Source organism: Jaculus jaculus, chromosome 7 (assembly GCF_020740685.1).
Source record: "Jaculus jaculus isolate mJacJac1 chromosome 7, mJacJac1.mat.Y.cur, whole genome shotgun sequence".
NCBI lineage: Eukaryota > Metazoa > Chordata > Mammalia > Rodentia > Dipodidae > Jaculus > Jaculus jaculus.
The window spans coordinates 26,346,818-26,366,506 of record NC_059108.1 but is presented as its reverse complement, the minus strand read 5'-3'; the positions used below and the strand labels follow the sequence as shown (position 1 = coordinate 26,366,506).

Genomic DNA, 19,689 nt, shown 5'->3' with positions numbered 1-19,689 from the left:
TTCCCACTGTTTTTGCATGTGACTTGTGTTATGGTGAAGTTTCAAGTATGTCTACATCAATTCTACTCTGCTCCATTCATCACTTTCTCTTTTGCAGTATCAGTTCCACATTAACTTAATTACCAGAGAGACTTAATTGCTAACTTAATTTCTATAATGTTCTCATAGATGTGGTAGGTTCTTTACTTTGTTCATTTTCAGACTCTCTTCTCTATTTTATTTTCCTTTTGTTTTTCTACACAATGAATATCTGTTTTTAAAATAAACAGATGAAAATTCCTATTGGAAGCTACAAATGGTCCTCAGTTTATAGTGGTGTGACCTGGGGTCTTCACCATTATAATGTTGCCAAAGCAGCACACATTCAATATAGACTGTACTTGGAACTGTGAATTTGGGCGCGTTCCCAGCCTAGCCATCCGCAATGTGGCCCTGTGGATGCTGGGCGGCCGCAGTGGGCTGCGTCCCAGGTGGGCTCAGGTCATCAGGTGAACACACAGCAACGCTGTGCTGCAAGCAGCAGGTTGCAGAGTCAAGTGTACCACATGCATGTTGGACTTGACATTTCAACTTGTGGTGGGTCTGTCTGTATTTAACTCTTATAATCTCAGGCATAAATGTATACATTGATTTTTGGACAGTAATGTAAATCTCAGTCTATCTATTAATGAGCATAATCATGGAGTTCCATGTACTTGGCCCGTTAAAATGTTCTTAATGAAGTTTTATCACAACAGGTCTTGATCATGACTTGTTCTACTTACTGACAGGTCCTTATTGCCATGTGAATGATATTGGCCTGTTAAAGAAATACTTCTTTTTTTTAAAATATATTTTTTGTTTATTTATTTATATGAGAGAGACCGAGAGTCAAAGAGGGAGAGAGGGAGAGAGAGAGAGAATGGGTGCGCCAGGGCCTCCAGCCACTGCAAACAAACTCCAGACGCATGCGCCCCCTTGTGCATCTGGCTAATGTGAGTCCTGGGGAATTGGGCCTTGAACCGGGGTCCTTAGGCTTTACAGGCAAGTGCTTAACCGCTAAGCCATCTCTCCAGCCCAAGAAAAACTTCTTTTAAAAAAAATTTATTTATTTATTTATTTTTATTAACATTTTCCATGATTATAAAAAAAATATCCCATGGTAATGCCCTCCCTCCCCCCCCCCACCCATACTTTCCCCTTTGAAAAGAAACACTTCTTATTGAATAGAGATTCAACAGAACTTTGGAAAATGAATTTATATTTAGTAATTTTGCTGACCCTAGTCATTTATTTGTATATGATATAGAGTTCTGCCTTGATAACTACATCATCTGTGCATAATCAGTTTTGTTTCTTCCTTCGAATACATTGTCTTTTCTTTGGTTTCTTTCTTCCTCTGCTGGCTGAGTGCTTTGGGATCACCCTGAGGAGATGCAGTGTTACTCCGCATCCTGCTCTTCTGAGCCTAAAGGAAACACTGTCAGAATTTCACCAGCAAAGGTTATTTGTTTCTTTACTTATTTAGTTGAGATTATCAAGTTGCAGAAGTTTACCTGTATTCTTAGTTTCTCAAATATATTTTTTAGAAAAACATAAGATACTGATTTTTTTTTTTGCTTTTTGTACATGCATTGAGATAGTAAAATAGGTATATTTAATACATTAATGTAGTAAATCCCTCCAGTTTGTTTTCTGTTAAGCTACCCTTTCATGCATAGCAAAAGCATAACTTGATCATAATATGTTTTTTTAAGAAAAATGTTCTATTTGCAAGGAGCGGTGGAGCTGGCTGTACTAGGGCCTCTACCATGGCAAACAAATTCCAGATGGGTGCACAACTTTGTGTACCTGGCTTTGCATGGGCACTGGGGAATCAGACCTAGGTCAGTAGGCCTTGCAAACAAGGGTCTTTAACAGCTGAGCCAACTCCTTAGCCCCATGTGTTTATAATAAACCTTTCATAAGATACTGTCTCTCATTCTCTGTGGCTTTCTTTAACTTTTTAATTTTTATTTATTTATACTTGAGAGAAATAGAGAGAAGCAGAGATGGGGAGAGAGAGAGGGTGGGTTGGGGGAGAGAATGGGTGTGCCAGGGCCTCCAGCCACTGCAAATGAACTCCAGATGCATGCACTACTTGTGGGTCATTTGGCTTTGCAGGCAAGTGTCTTAACTACTAAGCCATCTCTCCAGCCCCTCTCTGACTTTCTTTCCCTTTGAGTCCCAAAAGTACTTTATTTTATTAGTCTTTTCAAGAACTTTTTTTAACTTCCTTGATCCTCAGTATTTTATTTTCCCCCTATTTAATTAATTCGTCTTATATCTTTAGTATCTTCTATGTCCTCTGGGCTTATTGCTATACTATACTTTACCTAATCTCTAAGAGACAATTAAGTAATTACTTGTTTTGGCTTATTTTTCTTTTTCTCTTTACATTTACATTTAGTTCTTTATGTCAACTTAATCCAATTTTTCAGTTCTTATATCTTAGCATAATTTCTTCTTTGAATTATTTACAGTGTCTACCAAGCATTGCTTTTACTTTGTCACAGATTTCTAGCTCAGTTGATGGTTGTCCTGCATTGTGTCCTGAATATCATTGTGTTGAAGTTTTTAAAGTTAGTTTATGATCTAGAAGTTGTTCTGTTTTCATATACATGCCTGAAAAGAATATTTTCTACCTGTGAAGTACAAGGTTTGAATACTCTTAAAACTCAAACTTGAGAAGCCAGGCGTGGTGGCGCACGCCTTTAATCCCAGCACTCGAGAGGCAGAGGTAGGAGGATTTCCATGAGTTCAAGGCCACCCTGAGATGACAGAGTTAATTCCAGGTCAGCCTGGACCAGAGTGAGACCCTACCTCGAAAAACCAAAAAAAAAAAAAGAAATCAAATTTGAGGAACTGGGAAGATAGCTCATTGGTAAAAATTTGGAACCCTGGTACCCACTAAAAGTCAGACACAAAGTGGCGCATGCTTCTGTAATCTCAAAGTGCTTATGGCAACGAGAGGTAGAATCAGGAGAATCCAGCTCCTTGGGCTTTCACAGTTGCAACCAACAAGAGAGACCCTGTCTCAAAAGTTAAGGCAGGCCAGGTGTGGTGGTGCACACCTTTAATCCCAGCACTCGGAAGGTGGAGGTAGGAGGATCGCTGTGAGTTCGAGGCCACCCTGAGACTCCATAGTGAATTCCAGGTCAGCCTAAGCTACAGTGAGACCCCACCTCAAAAAAAAAAAAAAAAAAGTTAAGGCGGAAGGAGAGGTCCAGCACTCTGAGGTTGTCCTCTGTCCTCCATACACATGCCTTGGCACACGTGTCTACACACAGATCATGCATGCACATGCACATGCTTACATTCACATATGCACAGAAATTAAAAAAAAAACGTGGACTTACTTTTAGTTCACTGGTTGAATCACATGCTTAACATGGGGAGGGCCCTGGGGTTGATCCAGTACCACATGCATGCACACACAGAGATATACACACATAACCAAACTTTTGTTTAAATCTTCTACCTCTTTATCTGTTGGCTTTTTTTTCTTTTTGTTCATTTTTATTTATTTGAGAGTGACAGAAAAAGAGAGAGAGAGAGAGAAAGAGAGAGAATGGGCACACCAGGGCCTCCAGCCACTGCAAACAAACTCTAGATGGAGAAAGAGAGAGAGAGAGAGAGAGAGAAAGAGAGAGAGAGAGAGAGAGAGAGAGAGAGAGAGAGAGAGAGAGACTAGGCACACCAGGGCCTCTATCTGCTGCAAACAAGCTCACTGGCTTACGTGGGTACTGGGGAATCAAACCTGGGTCCTTTGGCTTTGCAGGCTAGTGCCTTAACTGCTAAGCCATCTCTCCAGCCCCTGTTGGCTTTTCTATGTGTTTGGTTGGTTTTGGTTTTTGGTTCACCTACCAATAGTGAAATAGCTGACAGTTGCCTAGCATTTGTAACTGCTTTGCAGCATTCCAGACTCTTGACACAAGTTGTTAGGAACTTATTATATAACGACTCTATGGGGTGGACCACTATGGTCAGCCCCATTATATATAAGAATATCAACTGAACTACATAAATCATCTAAGATCATAGTGCTGGTATTAAGCAAAATTCAGGCTCACACTGGTGTCTCCTGAATGAGTGCTCTTAACTGCTGCCTTGACCACTACGTGAGACATGCACATTACCTGACTTGTGCTAAGAATGGCATCTGAGGGTCTGGTGAGATGGCTTAGCAGTTAAGGCACTTGGTTGGGAAGTCAAAGGACCCAGGGTCAATTTTCCAGTCCCCATGTAAGCCAGATGCACAGGGTGGCACATGCATCTGGAATTCATTTGCAATGGCTAGAAGCACTGGTGTGCCAATTTCTCTCCCTCTTTCAAATAAATAAAAATTTAAAAAGGGCATCTGAAAATCAAAATTCATTATTAAATTGATGATATCTATTTCTTCTTGCACTTCCTATAGTATCCTGCTTTATAAAGATGAGTGGGGTCTTGGGTAGATGGGTCAGTGGTTAAAGGCACTTGCTTGCAAAGCCATCCATCCATGTAAAGCTGGATGTAAGGTGTGGTCAAGTGTCTGACATTCAAATGCCACAAGAGACCCTATGTGTGCACATGTGCATGCATGAAAGCACACATTCAACTAAAATAAAAATAAAGGGCTGGAGGGATGGCTTAGCATTTAAGGCATTTGTCTGCAAAGCCAAAGGACCCAGGTTCAATTCCCCAGGACCCATGTTAGCCAGATGCACAAGGGGGTGCACGTGTCTGGAGTTCATTTGCGGTGGCTAGAGCCCTGGTGTGCCCATTTTCATTCTCTCTCTTTCTCTCTGTCAAATAAATAAATAAAAATATTTTTAAAAATATAGGTACCCGGGCATGGTGGTGCATGCCTTTAATCCCAACACTCGGGAGGCAGAGGTAGGAGGATTGCCATGAGTTCAAGGCCATCCTGAGACTCCATAGTGAATTCCAGGTCAGCCTGAGCTAGAGTGAAACCTTGCCTCGAAAAACCGAAATAAATAAATAAATAAAAATAAAGGTGATTGATGTTTCATCTGGAGCATGCATATCCACAACTGTTATCCCTCTGTGGTCAATTAGGACTTTTAGAATTATCAAATGTTCTTTGTTACATGTCATGCTTGTCAGCTGAAATTCTGCTTTGATGTCATAATGACAACACTTTGCTTTGTCATTTTACTTTATCCTTCCCTTTATGCTTAGTCCATCTCAGTCCCTACACTTTAAGTGGCATACACACACACACACACACACACACACACAACAAACACACACACACACACACACACACACACACACACACACACACAGAATATAGTTAGTCTTCCTTTGTGAGCCAAATTGAAAAATCTCTTTCTTTTGGCATAGTAATTGGGTCATCACATTTATTGGTATGATTACAACTCAGACATGTTATGTCATGCTGTTTACTATGATGGTTTTATTTTGGTGTTCTCTATGTTTCTTTTTCGACATACTTTTCCATTATGCTTTAGTTTTTTTTGCTGGTTTGTTTTTGTTATTTTATTTTTCAAGGAAGGGTCTCACTCTAGCCCAGGCTGTCCTGGAATTCACTATGTAGTCTCAGGCTGGCCTAGAACTCATTGCAATCCTCCTACCTCTGCCTCCTGAGTGTGGGACTAAGGCATGCACCACAGTTTTAAAATTTCTGTAATATTAAGAAAGACTGCAGTTTTGGTTCCAGTGATGATCTTAGGACGTAAGCCTCTGTATTGACCCTGCCCGTGGTTCCTACTTTTCCATTTAATGTTTTACTGTCTTGTTTTTTTTTTTTTTTTTTGTTTTTTTTTTGAGGTAGAGTCTTGCTCTAACCCAGGCTGACCTGGAATTCCCTATGCAGTCTCAAGGTGGCCTCGAACTCACAGCACTCTTCCTACCTCTGCCTTCCAAGTGTTAGAATTAAAGGTGTGCACCACCACGCCCGGCCTTTCTTACTGCTGTTTGTTGAATCCCTCCCTCCCTCCCTTGTTCTTCTTTCCCTTCTTTTCTTTCTTCTTAGGTTTTGACCTACAGGGTTTGAGGATTATTTTCTGTTGTTTCTAATAATTTTAATTGATTAACATTTTTCTGTCTAGTAATTTTTTTTTAGTTTACTTAGACTATGTTAATTTTCTCTTCAACTTGTATACTTGGGTTTTCTTTTAGTTTAAGAGCAGACTCTGGAGCCAGGGGTGGTGGTGCATGCCTTTGATCCCAGCACTCAGGAGGCAGAGGTAGGAGGATCACCGCGAGTTTGAGGCCACCCTGAGACTCCATAGTGAATTCCAGGTCAGCCTGGGCTAGAGTGAGATCCTACCTCAAAAAAAAATTTTTTTTTTAAAAGAGCAGACTTTGTATGTGAATCTACAGCAGGAGAAACTGAGTCACAGTTGATTTTTTTCAATATATGTGTTTAGATCTTCATTTTTAAGAAATATATTTCAACATCATCTTGTTCTTTGTTGATCTACTCTATATTCTCTTGGTTATTTTCCTACTCTTATTTAATGCTCCTTATAAAATGTTCATTTGAGGGGCTGGAGAGATGGCTTAGCGGTTAAGCGCTTGCCTGTGAAGCCTAAGGACCCCGGTTTGAGGCTCGGTTCCCCAGGTCCCACGTTAGCCAGATGCACAAGGGGGCGCACGCGTCTGGAGTTCGTTTGCAGAGGCTGGAAGCCCTGGCGCGCCCATTCTCTCTCTCTCCCTCTACCTGTCTTTCTCTCTGTGTCTGTCCCTCTCAAATAAATAAATAAAATAAAAAAATAAAATATTTTAAAATGTTCATTTGATCTATTCTTCCTCTGACAACTGGTAAATAATTTTGTTTTCATTTTTGATATGATTTTATCTTTTGCTTTTTTTCTTCATTTTAACCAAATTTCATTTTATTTATTACTTTTTTGGGACCATTTCTGTTTGCAAGTGGTCTACCACTGAGCCATACCTCTCACTCAGGCAATATTCAAGTTTGCTTGGAGCATTGCTAGTTTTCTCTGTTTATTGAGGTGGGTACAGTCAAATGAGTTTATTGGTTAGAAAGCTTTGATTCTTTTTTTCTTTCAGTAGGTTTGCTTAGATGTACACTGCTTACATCTATGTATTTTAGAGGCAGAATTAGTTATTTGTCTATGGTATGTACCAGTTGTTTATTAGCAAAAAAAAAAAAATGCAGCACAAATATTATTGGCTTAAAACAAAAACTTTAGTAGCTTACAAGTGTGTATTGCTGAATGGCACTTCAGGTTCATTACCTGAGCTCATCCATGCAGCCACATGCAGCTGATGGATTGGCTGGTGACAGGTTCTGCTGGGATGGCCAGCTTGGCCTCCATCTGTGCAGTCTTTCATGCTCCAGGTGGTGTCCTAAAAAAGAGTGGAAATTGTAAACATTCATGAGGCACAGGCTTAGACTACACAATGTCACTTCCATTGTTTCCTGTCAATCAATGTAAGTCATATGATTAGACCAGATTCAAGAGGCGGGGAAATAGAATGCTGAATTACGTCATGGAGGTGGCTTGTGTAGATGGAAAGGAGCACTGATGTGAACAAGAAGTGCAAACAATTTCTAGTTCAAGCGAGCACTCGTGGGGCTGCATGATCACTTGGGAACTTCTAGCTGCTGGTGAGTTTCCCCTTGGCCCAGGCCCAGCCAGGCTGAGCAGAGAGGAGCACCCCCTAACCATTACTCTCCACATGGGGGTCTTTACCCTCACCCTCTCCAGCACCTCACCTGGCAGGAACTGAACTTCTTTTCTTTTCTCTTTTTTCTTCACGGTTTTCCCAGGCCCTCTTCTTGCAATCTCTAGTCTCGTGGCACCTTTCCTTGGCTTTGTACTTTCCTCAATAAATATAGTAGTTTAATAATTTCATAAAAGAGAGCACTCTTTAGTCCTTGCAGCAAATTATGTACAGTTTTAAAATTTTATTTATTTATTTACTCACAAGGAGAGAGAGAGAGAGAGAGAGAGTCAGGGCCTCCAACCATTGCAAAAAAAGCTCCAGATGCATATGCCACTTTGTGCATCTGGCTTTATGTGGGTCCTGGGGAATCAAATCCAGCTCATTAGGCTTTGCAGGCAAGTGCCTTAACTGCTGAGCCATCTCTCCAGCCCTATGTATAGTTTTAACAAAGAAATTTTGAGGGTCGAAGAGAAGGCCGAGGTCCTATATTTCTCAACTGTTGGTTACTCTCTTGCTTGTGAAGATCTAAATTTTTCCTTCTACTTTTCCTTTCATTACCAACTCTCTCTCTCTCTTTCTTTTGAGACAGACAGAGAGAGAGAGAGAGAGAGAGAGAATTTGTCAGGGTCTCAGCCATTGCAATTGAACTCTAGACACCTGTGTCATCTAGTGCACATGTGCAATCTTGCACTTGCATCACCTTTGCATCTGGTTTACGTGGGATCTGGAGAGATCAAACATGGGTCCTTAGGCTTTGTAGGCAAGCACCTTAATTGCTAAGCCATCTCTCCAGCCCACCAACTCTCTTTTTAAGCCCCTCTACCCTGAACTAATAAATGCTCTTCTGTAACTTCAAGCTCAGGCCCTGCACACTGTATTAGAGCTCTGGGACATGAGCCCTCCTTTCTAGCTTTGTGGCTGAAAGGCGGTTTCTTCTTTGTTATTTCTCCTCCTCCTCTTCCTCTTTTTTTAAAAAAATGTTTGTTTTAATTTTATTTATTTATTTATGAGGGGGGAAGAAGCAGATAGAAAAAATGGGTGCACCAGGGACGCCAGCCACTGCAAATGAACTCCAGACATGTGCCACCTGTGCATCTGGCTTATGTAGGTTCTGGGGAGTCCAACCTGGGTCCTTTGGCTTTGCAGGCAAGTGCCTTAACCACTAAACTATCTCTCCAGCCCCCTTTTCTAACTTTTATTGATAACTTTCATAAATATAGATAATATACTATGATCATAATTCCCTCACCCCCCACTCCCCCCTCCAATTACCCCCTCTAGTGAATCCTTTCTTTCCAACTGGTCTTCTGTTTTGATATCTTTTTAAAATTAAATTAAATTTATTTATTTGAGTTAGAGAGAGGCACAGAGAAAGAATGGGCACACCAGGTCCTCCAGCCATTGCAAATGAACTCCAGGTACATGCTCCACCTTGTGCATCTGGCTTACATGGGTCCTGGAGAATTGAGCCAAAGTCCTTTGGCTTTGCAGGCAAGTGCCTCCTCTTCCTCTTTTTTTTTTTTTTTTTCTGACAGTCTTGCTATATAGGTCAGGCTTGCTGTTTAATTCACAATCCCCTTACCGCAGCTTCCATAGAGCTAGAATTACAGCCATTTGCCACCTTGCCCAGACTGATATTAAATAAACCTTCCTGCATTTTCTCTTCCATTGGTGAGCTCTTCAGCCTCCCATAGAGGCTGGGAGAAAGCACTTAGCTATATCTTTGCTGGGAATGGCTGTTTGTTTTACATCCAGGTCATGTGAAGTCTGCATGCTTCTCTTCTAGCTCTGCTGATCCCATGCACTGTTTTATTTGTCCCTGCTGCACTTCAGGATGTGAGGGTCATTCGGCTGTTGATGATCACATTCTTTCAGTCCCTGCATGTCTACCCTCATTGTGGCTGTTTCTACCTCCTTGTTCTCCATGTTTAACTTCCAGATAACTTTTCCAGATTTGCTCATAAATCTGAATTCCATCCGAAGTTGCCATTTCTACTTCAAATAAAAATTTATTTGTGTTCCCGGGCGTGGTGGGGCACGCCTTCAATCCCAGAACTTGGGAGACAGAGGTAGGAGGATCACTGAGAGTTCAAGGCCACCCTGAGACTACGTGGTGAATTCCAGGTCAGCCTGGGCTAGAGTGAGACCCTACCTCGAAAAAGCAAAACAAAGAATTAGAAGAAGAAAAGGAACATAGGCTTTCATTTGTATTCCAAGTACTTCTGAATTAAATTGTTTACTGTAGCATGATCTTCCTGTGTTATCTTGGAAACCTTTGGGAAAGCAGTATCATTTATGGTTTTATCCTTTGACTTATTTGCATGGTAAGATTTTCAAATGATTTTCCTAACAGTGAGTGGGAAAAAGAAGAGATGAATAGTCCTTATCTTCATAACAGCTCCACAGACTGAAGTCATAGCAACAAATGCTCTCATAGCAAATTCTGTTCGCTAGTATTTCAGTAGAGTTTTTCATAATGGGCAAAATCTCGTTTCTGTATCCTGGAAGGTTCAGGTAGCTCAGGGCTGAGAGAGGGTGGCCACCAAGTTGATCCAGGGTAGGTTATGTTAGAGACCTAATAAAATCACTGCAAAAAAATTCACTAAGAGCCAAATCTGTCTCTACCTCCAGCATCCCAACATCCCCAGTGAGAGCTTTGGGCCTCTTTCAGAAAATGAAATCTTTGTGTGGCTTCTCAGCCTTTTAGGGAAAGCACCTGGCCCAGACCTCCTGCAAGACTGGAGGGACACCCTCAAATAGATGGCCTCCACTACAGAGTCGGGAAAATGGGTAGTTCATCCTATGTATACCCTCCTCAGGCTGTGGACCACTGAAGCTCCCAGAAAGCAGGCATTAAATGTTGGTCTGGGGCCAGTTACGCTGCCGTCCTCTTTCGGGATCATTTCTATGATAGTCTGTTTTTCAGAATCCTTTTCTTTCTCTCTTCTAGAAGTGTATTTATACGCTTGTCTTTTTTGGTGTTTTTTTTTTTTTTAAACATTTTATTTATTTATTTGAGAGAGAGACAGCACATGCCAGGGCCTCCAGCCACTGCAAACGAACTCTACATGCATGTGCCCCCTTGTACATCTGGCTTACGTGGGTCCTGGAGAGTCAAACCGGGATCCTTTGACTTTGCAGGCAAACGCCTTAACCACTAAGCCATCTCTCCAGCCCATGTTTGTATTTTTTAGACAAGGTGTTGCTATGTAGCTTTGGCTAGCCTTAGGCCCTCAATCCTTTCAAGAACCTGAATCACAAGTGTGCATCACCATGTCCTACTCACAGAAAGAACGTTTTTGTAAACCCTTAGAATTATTCCAAAAGCAGGGAAAAGCAGATTTGTATAAAAAGGACACCCTCTCAATCACACATACATGCCATTGAAAACATCCTACCTCTGCCTCCTGAGTGCTGGGATTAAAGGCACTTGCCACCATGTCTGGCTGGATTCTGCCTTTTTTTTTTTTTTTTTTGAGGTAGGGTTTCACTCTAGCCCAGGCTGACCTGTAATTCACTATGTTGTCTCAAACTTGTGGCAATCCTCCTACCTCTGCCTCCTGAGTGCTGGGATTAAAGGTATGCACCACTACTTCTGGTTTGGATCAACCCAGTCTATAAACCTATGTCTTTTGGTTGGGGCATTGAGGCTGCTGATATTAAGAGTTATTATTAAGGGCTGGAGAGAGAGATGGCTTAGCAGTTAAAGCACTTGCTTATGAAGTCTGATGACTCAGATTTGATTCCCCAGTACCCACATAAGCCAAATGCACAAGGTGGCACATGCATCTGGAGTTTGGCTGGAGGCCCTGGCATGCCCATTCCCCCTCCTCTGTCTCAAATAAAAATTAATAATTAAAAATCTTTAAAAGAAAGAATTATTAAAAGGTGTCTATTTATTATTGCCATTTTTCTTATTTTGTAGTTCTTCCAGTTTTTCCTTTGCTCTCTTGTACTAACTATTATTTGAGTATGGTTTATTTTTTTCTTGTTCCTTATATATCTGCTTTTCTTTCTCTTCAGTGTAGAGGATCCTTTCAAGTATTTTCTGTAGAGCTGGTTTGGTGTTCATATATTCCTTTAGCCTGTTTTTGTTGTTGAATGTCCTTATTTCTCCATCAATTTGGGTGAACAGCTTTGCTGAATAAGTTATCTTGGCTGACAGTTATTTTTCAGAACTTAGAATACATCATTCCAAGCTCTTCTGGGTTTTAGAGTTTGTATTGAGTAGGATGGACTTGCCTTTATAGGCGACTTGATTTTTCTTTCTAACTGCTTTCAATATATTTTCTTTGGTTTGTGTGTTTTTTAGTTTAATTATAATATGGTGAGGAGGGTTTCTTTCCTTATTTTGTCTGTTTGGCATTCTAAAACCTTCCAGTATCTGTATTGGCATCATTTTCCCTATTTTGGGGAAATTTTCTTCAATGATTTTGTTGAAAATACTTATGATGCCTTTGGAGTGAAATGCTTCTCCTTCTACTATGTCCTGAGTTCTTACGTTTGATCTCTTCATAGTGACCTGAATGTCTTGAAATTCCGTCTCATGCCTTCATATCAGTTTGTCTTTCTCTTTATTGGACTATATTATATCTGCCACATGGTCTTCTAGTTTAGATATTCTCTCCTCTGCTTGATCCATTCTACTGGTGAGGCTTTCTATAGAGTTTTCTTTTCTTCTTCTTCTTTTTTTTTTTTCTATAGAGTTTTCTATTTGACTTACTCTGTTTCCCACTTCTAGTATTTCTGATTGGCATTTTTTCATTATTTCTATTTCCTTGCTCATGTCTTATATTGACCTCCTTATTTCATTAAGTTGGTTTCCTGTATTTTCTTAGGATTCCTTCAGGAATTTGTTTTCTTCATTAATTCCTTTGATTTCTTTGAACATAAATATAATCTTTAAAAAAATGTTTGTCAGGCATTCCATTTAAAACAGTCTCACAATGGGCTGAAGAGATGGCTTAGCGGTTAAGTGCTTGCCTGTGAAGCCTAAGGACCCTGGTTTGAGGCTTGTTTCCCCAGGACCCACGTTAGCCAGATGCACAAGGGGGCGCATGTGTCTGGAGTTCGTTTGCAGTGGCTGGAAGCCCTGGCATGCCCATTCCCTCTCTGTCTTTCTCTCCCTCTCTCTCTGTCACTTTCAAATAAATAAATAAAAATGAACAAAAAAAATATTAAAAAAAACAGTCTCACTGAACGTCATTTCTGATGAATTTATGATTTTTGGTGGAATTGTATTGTCTTGTATTTTTGTGTTTCTTGTATTATAATATAGAGATTTTTTTCATCTTGAGTTAATTTGATGCTTGAGTTTTCTAATTATCTGCAGTGTTCTTAGCCATATAAATCTGATTTTCTATATCTTCAGAGTAGGAGTTTAAGATGCCAGGTATAGCTCTTATACTCCAAGAGTAGCAGCAGAAGTGACCCTAGGTGTTGAGTTTGCCTGATATTCAAGCATTCTAGTAGGTTAGGTCGAGCAAATTACTGGCAAGTTCTAAAATTCAACTGAACAATATCCACATTCAATCAAAACCAGCAAAGTATTTATGGAAGAGTGGGGATTAAAACAAACAGATAATCTAATAAAGCCTTTAGGATCTTCACAGTGGTTCCTCTTCAGAGAGCCTCTGAAAGAGTTCCCAGATCTGCTGAGGACATGCTGAGACAGAGAGGGAAAACTTGGAAACTGCAAGGTGAACCTGCACACTAGGAGGAAGGAAGAGAGATGACTGAGGGGAGACTGGAAGTGGCAGAGTCACCATTAACATGAATGCTCAGGGATCCCTGGGGCCTAGTCACGTCCTTCAACACTGTGGGACCATTTCTTTAAAAAAAAATATTTATTTATTTATTTGCAAGGAGAGAGAGAGAGAGAAAGAGAGAGAGGGAGAGAGAGAAGATAGACAGAGGGCATACCAGGGTCTCTAGCCACTGCAAACGAACTCCAGATGCATGCGCCCCCTTGTGCATTTGGCTTACATGGGGTACTGGAAATTGAACCTGAGTCCTTTGGCTTTGCAGGCAAGTGCCTTAACTGCTAAGCCATCTCTCCACTCCTCCTGTGGGACCGTTTCTGGAAAACTTCCTGAGAATCCTTTGTAGCATGTATGGGGTGTGTCCCTGAGACACACCTCCCCTCCTCCACAGCATGTGAGGTATGGGGTAACCTGGACACTGTATAAGTATTCAGTTTTTTTCTTTTCTTTCTGTTTTGAAATAGTTTCATACTGTAGCCCAGGCTATCTTGCACTCACAGCAATCCTCTTGCCTCCACTTTCTGTTTGCTGGGATGAAAGGCATGTGATACCATAGCCAGCCAGTTTCTGTTCTTTATTCCTAAATGATCATCTAATTCTTAGAATACAAGGGGAGAATTTGACTGGGTATGCTTAGTAGGCATGTGAAAAACATGAAACTTTGAAAAAAAGTTTAGTCACAAATGAAATGGTGTGTGCCATGGACATGGCAGTATCCTTCAGGAGGACAGAACTGGATCCATTCTGGAAAGTAGTCAAATCTCCTATAGACAAAGGTGGCTCAAGAGTCACAGAAGGGCTGGGGAGATGGCTTAGTAGTTAAGGCACTTGCCTTCAAAGCCAAAGGACCCAGGTTTGATTCCCTAGAACCTATGTAAGCCAGAGGTACAAAATGGCACATGCATCTGGAGTTTGTTTGCAGTGGCTGAAGGCCCTGGCATGCCTATTTTTCTCTCTCTCTATCCACCTCTTTCTCTCAAATAAATAAGTATAATAAAATAAAGTCACAGAAGTGGGGCACATTTGAGCTGTGTCATATCAGGAGATGCTCATGTGGCTGCTTGCATTCATGTCCACCTAAGATTCACAGTCAGTGTAGAAAGGACCTGCTCATGTCAGGAGCATCAGGAGATCACCCAACCCATCCCCCAGCTTTCTCACCCGCCTCCTAGAACAGACCTAAGGAGAGTCTGCTCCTTCCTTCCTGACTGGGCATTGGGCATTGAGTATGCTTCCATTACTCTGCCAAAATGCAACCTAAGCATTTTGGATGCTGAATTATTTAGGACTAGACTATGGTTGGTTTCTTCAGCAATAGGGTATTAACATTTAGTTCTGGCAGGTAGCCAGGTGCTTAGGCAATGGTCTACATTGTTTTGGGGACCTCATAGGTCCCCCTGACTATTGACTATCGCAGGAAACTTTTCCCCTGGGGAGGTATGGACACACACACACACACACACACACACACACACACAATCTTCACCCCAAATAGGGCTCAGATGGCAGACCAAAGTACGATTACACCAATACCAGTTTGGTGGTCCAGTGAGTTTATTGGGAGGGTTACTTACAGAGCATGAAGAGGGGTTATTTACAGGAACATGGGGTTCCCAAAGCAGCCACTTTGATGGAGATTCCTGTCAAAAATCATTCCTTGGATGCTCCTCTGGCTCAGGAGGAGGGCTTTCTTATAGAGCATCAGGACCCCAGAGCACCACACCACAGAGAAGTATCACTCCACTCTGAATGACAACTTCCCTGTGGCCGCTTCTAGAAGCTCCTTGTCCCTGTACAGGAGTATGAGACCATACAAAAATACTTCAGTAGGGCTCACTATATTACAGAGCACGAGACCCCCAAAGCAGCCCTTCAGTGGGGATCACTATATCCAGATTAACCCCACAGATACTCTTCTCTCAGTCTCTGGGTGAGGGCTTACTTACAGAGCATGAGACCCCCAAAGAAACACTGTGGGGCTCACTGTATCAGGATTGTCCCCACAGATGTTCCTCCCCTAAGTCTCAGGATGAAAGCTTACTTACAGAGCATGGAGACTCCAGACTCACCACCGCAGTGGAGCTCATTGCTCCTTGATCTTTTGTCCTCTGTCTACTCTATCTCCCCCCTGAGGCAAGACCTTGTGCATTATTGTATACAGTTGGCGCAGGGCGCACCTGCATCTCAGGTGGGGATCCAATGGCCTTTCCGTGGGTTGACCCAGCTGGTTTCAATAAAGCTGGCAAAATAGTTGTTTTCACCTTCCAATGCAGAGGAAATTTGCCATACAACACTGACCAACAGCTCACCTTGGGTGTAACCCAGTTCTGGCCCTGGGAATTATGGGCCAGCACCTGTGGTTTTAGGATTAAGTTTTCTTCACCTGCTCTGGGGCCCCTCTGCCTGGGCAGTCCCACCTCCCTCTTATTATGCATACCTTTTAGTTTGCTATCAAGGAGGAAGGGATCTATTGTATTGATTGATGCCATTAGTTTTATGTAACTCTCCCCTCACTCTTTTCCCTTCCCTCATGATCCCTCCACTGCCTGTGTTGTCCCTCAGTTACCTGTCCCATATCCCTTCCTCTGTTCCCTCCCTGTTTTCACTTTCTCCCACTGAAGTGCTGTTTTCCTAGTTCCCTGTCAATATTCCCGATGCTTACTGTCATTTACATGCAACCCAGTTAGGAACTGCATATGAGGGAGAACATGTGTGGTGGTCTTTCTGTGTTTGTGTGACTTCACTTAGTATGATATTTTTCTAAATTCATCCATTTTCCTGAAAATGTCATTACTTCATTTTTCCTTAATGTTGAGTAGAATTCCATTGTGTATATGGCCCACATCTTCATTAACTTTTCCTCCCTTGATGGGTGTCTGGGCTGATTTCAATTCCCAGCTATCATGAATTGAGCAGCAACAAATGTGGCTGTGCAAGTGTCTTTGTGGAATGTTTAGGATATATGTCCAGGATCAAATGGTGGATCTATTTCCCTATCTTTGAGGAGTCTCTATATTGGTTTCCATAGTAGCTGGACAAGTCTGCACTACCACCAGCAGTGGATGAGGGTTCCTCTTTCCCTACATCCCCACCAGCAGTTGATTTTTTTTCCCAGTCCAATGCAAAGATTTATGTTCCTTTATTGGAGCAAGATTCCTGACCAGTATGCAGTTGTGTATTTACAAACAGAGACAGGTGCAGAAATCACATACTATCCATCTACACAGGTTTTGGTTACACTTTGCCTATTGATAGAATCATTCCATTTATAAAGTTTTATACATCAAAAGCTTTGAATTGACCAGGCTGTCCATTAATAGCCTCTGAAAAAGTAGCATTTAATTTTTAGCTATATTTTATAACATTAAAAAACTTATGCATTAGCAGCTTCCCAAAATAATCTCTTCATGATGGCACTGAGCAGACAGTTCTTAATCCCACCCAGATTCACACAGCCACATTTTGGGAACTTGTTGCTACATACCTGGGACTTGTATTCCCAACCATCAACACAGATTTCTTACTCTGACAGCCCATCTTCTTGGCTATAGTGCCAAATGCCAATGAAAACACACTACCTACTGCCCCATGTACAACTTGGCATTACAGAGACAGATCTTTTCTAGTAGTAGCAGGCACTATTATAATATCTAGGTAACTAAAGGTCCATCTTTTTAAAATGCCAAATGGAGATAAAAATCAAGGATATAACTCAATGGTAATAAATGGTACCCATGTTACTCAGCTATGGCGGCATTAAGACATCAAACCCTGGCCTGGAGCACTGGCTTAGTTAAGGCATTTGCCTGCAAAGCCAAAGGATCCTGGTTCAATTCTCTAGGACCCATGTAAGCCAGATGCACAAGGGGGTGCATGTGTCTGGAGTTCGTTTGCAGTGGCTAGAGACCCTAGCGTGCCTATTCTCTCTCTCCTTTCTGTCTTCCCCCCTCTCTCTCAAATAAATAAATACTTAAAAACAAAGACATCAAATCTGTTTACTGAATCTGCATAGCTCTGAGGTCATCCTGCAAAGGATGATGACCAAATACAAAGTTAGGGAGACAAAGTTTGACATGATGTCATTACATAAGTCAAACTTGGAGGGTCATATTAAGCATCTATTTTGAGTGAAAATCATCAAATCCTTTGTGCATGTATTTAGTTTTATCGAAACAAAGCAACTGGTACACTTAACATTTAAAACTAGGAAGTATCTTTTTCCTTTCCAGTGAAAACAAAGAAAATTTAGAAATAAAATAAAAGTACAATAGAGAATGTCAGTTCCAAAGAAAATCCTACAGGTTCTGCTGATTCTCTGGTAGAGTGGCAGGGCTCAAGTCATCATTAGGAGAGAATTTACTTTATTATAATTAATTAATTAATTAATTAATTTCCAAAGTAGAGTCTCACTCTAGCTCAGGCTGACCTGGAATTCACTATATAGTCTCAGGGTTGCCTCGAGCTCGTTTTTCTTTGTTCCACAGAGCAGAGCACAATGGTGGTGTTGATTCTGTACAGTTGTTGATTTAGACAGGTAGGGATAAAAGTGAATTTAGAACAAAAAAGTAGAGATTCTTTTTCTGTTGTTTTTCGGTCAGGGTATTTCCCTCCCATATAAGTTGAGAACCATGATGTTAAGAAAAAGAGTGGGCTAGAGAGATGGCTTAGTGGTTAAGGTGTTTGCCCGCAAAGCCAAAGGACCTAGGTTCAATTCCCCAGGACCCACGGTAGCCAGATGCAGAAGGGGGCACACATATCTGGAGTTCGTTTGCAGTGGCTGGAGGCCCTGGCATGCCCATTCTCCCCTTATCTCTGTACCTGTCTATTTCTGTATCTCTCTCTCTAATAAATAAATAAAAATAAAATATTTTTAAAAAGAAAAAGAGACCTCAAAAATAGGGCTACTGAGTACAAGGTGTTTTAGGAAGAAAAGACCACAACTTGTTCCCAGGGATTAGAGAAAATTAAAAAAAATAAGAGGTTGGGATCTGTGGTAGTTTGAATGGATGGTTCCCAATACTTTCAGGAGTTTATTAAAGCTTGTAACTTAGGTCTCCAACCTCCTGGCTGGAGGAAGTGTCACTGTGGGCAGACCCTAGGGTCCAGTCCTAAGGTATGTTTGGGTAATTATAGCCTAAAGATAGGCCAAGAGGCCAGAGTTCTGCCTGGGTTCCTAAAGGATGCTTGCTTTCTTTGGATGGTGGCTTTTTCACTTGGCTTGGACCTGTGAAAGTAGGGCCAACTTCTATTGCCATTGTGGAATTTCCTCTGGATCTGATCTGTAAGTTTCACATAAAATCCCTTCCTCCATAACTGTGCCTGGTTTGGAAGTTCAGCCCAGCGACCTGAAGCTGTCTGCTACAGAATCCACCAGTGTTTTTTTTCTATTAGTCATGGTCTCTTTCATCTTCATCTCTTTCCTCCTCTTCATCATCATTTTCATCTTCTTTGCCTTCTTCAGTATTTTCCAATCTTGCATCATCATCATCTTCCTCCTCTCTTTCTTCATCAGCCATGTCAGGAAGCAAGTAGTACTGCAAGGGATTTGGCCAAATATCATCTTTGGTGACCTCTCCTAACTCATCTATCTGCACTTGCCTCAGGGTGGTCAGTAAACCAGGAAAAGAAGCTCCCTGGCTCTTCCTACTGGCTTTATTCTGTGTCTGCTTGAACATTTTGTCAAATCTTTCCTAATCTGGTTTGAAAATATATTTTATGTTTTGTGTACTTATTTGAGAGAGAGAGAGAGAAAGAGAGAGAGAGAGAAATATATATAGAGAGAATGGGTACACCAAGGCCTCCAGCCACTGCAAACAAACTCCAGATGTGTGCGCCCCCTTGTGCATTTAGTTTATGTGGGTCCTGGGGAATTGAACCTGGGTTCTTTGGCTTTGCAGGCAAGTGCCTTAACCACTAAGCCATTTCTCCAGCCCCCTAACCTGGTTTTATATCTTCAAATTCTGTTCCCTCAACTCTGGCCAGATGATGCAGTGCCTCTTTGTTTTCCTTCCCAAGCCGTGCTGACACTTGTGTGTAGTTGACAAATGTTGTGACCCCCAAATTTGAGATTTTGGCCATCAAATCTGACGTTTTATAAAAAAGTGGTTGGTAAAAAATGGTTATCTTCCTATTCTACTTTCAACCCTCCCCCCGCCCACTTGTTCTGTCTGTTTCATTTTGTACCTCATCAATATGTTCAATTGCTTCCTGCTGTTCTTTTACGCCCTTCTATAGGCTGGGAGGG

General features: G+C 41.4%; 1 protein-coding gene across 1 annotated transcript in view; it reads left to right on the top strand.

Moving 5' to 3' along the window:
* The first annotated feature begins 7,581 nt into the window (after positions 1-7,581).
* The window catches only part of Atp8a2 (ATPase phospholipid transporting 8A2), a 651,823-nt gene continuing 639,715 nt past the window's right edge, over positions 7,582-19,689 (top strand). The window contains exon 1 of the mRNA XM_045153898.1: positions 7,582-7,624. Coding sequence (XP_045009833.1) covers positions 7,597-7,624 — 28 coding nt within the window. The 5' untranslated portion in view covers positions 7,582-7,596. The remainder of the gene's footprint in view (positions 7,625-19,689) is intronic.